The sequence below is a fragment of the Urtica dioica genome, chromosome 8 (genome assembly GCF_054948205.1).
Source record: "Urtica dioica subsp. dioica isolate 48M chromosome 8, U.dioica_male_clone48M_v1_H2, whole genome shotgun sequence".
NCBI classification, from domain to species: domain Eukaryota; kingdom Viridiplantae; phylum Streptophyta; class Magnoliopsida; order Rosales; family Urticaceae; genus Urtica; species Urtica dioica.
Window position 1 is genome coordinate 31,405,089 of NC_142763.1, and position 2,795 is coordinate 31,407,883.

The 2,795-nt window shown below is 48.9% G+C and overlaps 1 protein-coding gene across 1 annotated transcript; it reads right to left on the reverse strand.

Moving 5' to 3' along the window:
- Window positions 1-926: 926 nt before the first annotated feature.
- Window positions 927-2,437, reverse strand: LOC149389197 (uncharacterized). The gene is made up of 3 exons (XM_089622580.1): window positions 1,820-2,437; window positions 1,420-1,639; window positions 927-1,300 (listed from the first exon to the last, which is right to left on the reverse strand). Exons 1-3 carry the CDS (start codon window positions 2,435-2,437, stop codon window positions 927-929), a joined length of 1,212 nt encoding a protein of 403 aa, XP_089478706.1.
- Window positions 2,438-2,795: the final 358 nt, after the last annotated feature.

Here is a 2,795-nt window from a genome sequence, read left to right on the forward strand (position 1 = left end):
GGAAGCTTGAAGCAACTCATCACATAGCTCGGAATGGCTTGGACCACCGCCTTAATGATCACTTCTTTCCCGGCCATGGAGAAGAACGACCACTTCCATCCTCGAATTTTACTCCAAACCTTCTCTTTGATGAATCTAAAGATATCCGCCTTATACCGTCTCATAGTCATCGGCAAGCCTAGATATTGCTTATGTCCCGGCGAGATATTGACCCCGAGGTTTCTTGCCACTATCGAGGCCCCTCTCTCCTTAATACTCTTCCCAAACCATACATCCGATTTGTTGAAGTTGATGACTTGCCCCGAGGCGCGAGCATACACTTCCAAACATCTCTTGACTTCTCCACCCTCTTCGCTTGAAGCTTTGAAAAATACCAAGCTATCATCGGCAAAGAAAAGATGTGAGATTGAGCAACCCGGCTTTCTGAAACGAACTCCTTTAATTCTTCCCTCCACCTCGGCCTTGCGAAAGAGAGCCGAAAGGCCCTCGGAGCAAAACAAAAAGAGCAAAGGGGATAACGGGTCTCCTTGTCGCAGCCCACGCCTAGGCACAATATCCCCCTTCACTTCTCCATTGAGAGCGAAAGAAAACCGCACGGATCGCACACACCTCATCACCAAGTCCACCCATGGTCTTGCATGCCCGAGTTTCGACATAGACGCCTCAAGGAAAGCCCATTCCACACGGTCATAGGCTTTTGACATGTCAAGCTTGAGTGCGCCACACTTTCCATTCCCGAATCTTCCCCGTCTCATGGTATGAAGCACCTCGAACCCAATCATTACGTTGTAAAAAATTTGACGTCCTCCAACGAAGGCACTTTGATTTTCCGATATCATCGCCGTCATTATTTCTTTGAGTCGATTGGCAATGCACTTAGACACCGCCTTGTACACCACATTGCAAAGGCTTATCGGCCGGAACTCTTAGATGCGACTCAGAAGCTTGCATTTTGGAATGAGAGTAATGACCGTGTCGTTTAGACCACCGCACTCTTGGTTTTCGTTTAGAATCCCCAAGCACACTTTAGTGACGGTTTCTCCGACGACATGCCAAAACTTGTGATAGAAACACCCCGGGGAACCGTCTTTGCCGGGGGCTTTCAAAGGGTCAATGTTGAAGATAGCCTCCTTCACTTCCTCATTCGTGAAGGGTCTTAGGAGGAACCTATTCATTCTCTCCGAGACTTTCGGCTCGATACATCTCGTGACTTCCTCTATATCCACAACACTCGGGTTTGAAGACTCAAAGAGGTTCTCAAAGTATGTGGAGATAATTATCTCTACCTCTTCCGTGCTATCTGTCCATTTCCATTCTTGTCAACAAGACCCGAGATGTGGTTTTTCTTCTTCCGCTGCGACGCTTTTCTATGAAAAAACTGTGTGTTCCGGTCTCCTCCTTTAAGCCATTCAATTTTGCCTCTTTGACGCCAATACGTGGCCTCTTTATCCAGCAAGGCATTGAGCGTTTTCTCTTCAGCCCGCGCTGCCTCGGGGTCGAAAGTTCTCGCGGAAGAGTTGATAACATCAAGAATCTTTCGCTGCTTCTCGATATCTCCGCAAAGCCTCCTGAACTTGTGTCGACTCCAGCCTGAGAGAGCGTTCGCACACCCCTCCAGAGCTTTCTTCAACTCCGGGCACTACTTTCCTTCGATAATCGACGCGCACTCTTTTTCATCGCTCCACGCAGCGTCATAGAAGAATCTATGATTTCTTCTTTTCCTCGGTCTCAAATCAATCTCTCTCTCCGTGGTTACTAAGAGGGGCCTATGATCCAAGCACCAGAGATCGAGGTGTCTAACCCCCGCAAGTGGGAATACCTTGCCCCAATCCTCATTTGCCACGCATCGATCTAGCCTCTCCCATATGATATTTTCCCCATCACCTCTGCGCCATGTGAAGGGGTCGCCGGCAAAGCCCAAATCTTTGAGTTTGCACACATCTAGAGCTCTTCGGAACGCCGCCAAAAGACCCGGACTCTTCGGGTTACCTCTTTTCTTCTCATGGTTGTAGAGGATTTCATTGAAGTCCCCGCCACACATCCACGGCCCGGAGGACATCTTGTATACCCGCTCCAAAAGTTCCCACGTGAATTTTCGCTGACTTGTTTTCGGATTGCCATACAAACCCATAAACCGCCAATAAGTTCCATCTTGTTCCTTCATTACCGCTTCCACGTGAAATCTAGAAAAGGACTTTATCTGGATCTCTGCCTCTTCTTTCCAAAAAAGAATAAGTCCACCGCTCCGCCCCACCGGTTCCACCGCAAAGCACCCCCCAAAACCGAGCCAAATTCTAAGTCTTTCCGCCATTGTCTTCGAAATAATAGACTCAGAAAAGAACACGAAATCAGGCTGGTGCTTTGTCACGTGGAACCGGAAGGCCTCCCTCGTCCAAGGGTTGCCAATCCCTTGGACGTTCCAGATTAGGCCAATCATTTCTTCTGGCTCCCTTGCTTAGCAAGGGCCGCCGATAAGAACGAGGAGTTGTCTTCTGCCACATCTCCATCCCGAGAAAAAACAGATGACGAGTTAACAGACAAGTCAGGGACAAGGGTGATCGGAACAGTACCCGACGCAAGCAGGTTGGGGGTTGGCTTCTCTTCTGCACGTCGCTTCTTGCCCGAGTTGTTCGTTCCTGAGATATCTTTTTTCCGCTTCTTTGACCTTCCATAAGGCTCAGCCTTCACTTTTCCTTTGAGAGCAATGGTGGGCGGCCCAGACGAGAGAGACCCAATTAATGTGAATTTCAGCTTATCAGCCAGGTGTGAAACATCTATCTGAGTAGGCCCACATC

Excerpts from the sequence above, each read along its gene's own strand:
- LOC149389197 (XM_089622580.1), bottom strand. The coding sequence starts at position 2,437 with ATGATTGGCCTAATCTGGAACGTCCAAGGGATTGGCAACCCTTGGACG. Across the intron at positions 1,640-1,819 it reads CAAATGAGGATTGGGGCAAG|TGCCCGGAGTTGAAGAAAGC; the intron begins GTATTCCCACTT and ends GAAGGAAAGTAG. Across the intron at positions 1,301-1,419 it reads CACGTATTGGCGTCAAAGAG|ATAGCACGGAAGAGGTAGAG; the intron begins GCAAAATTGAAT and ends GGAAATGGACAG.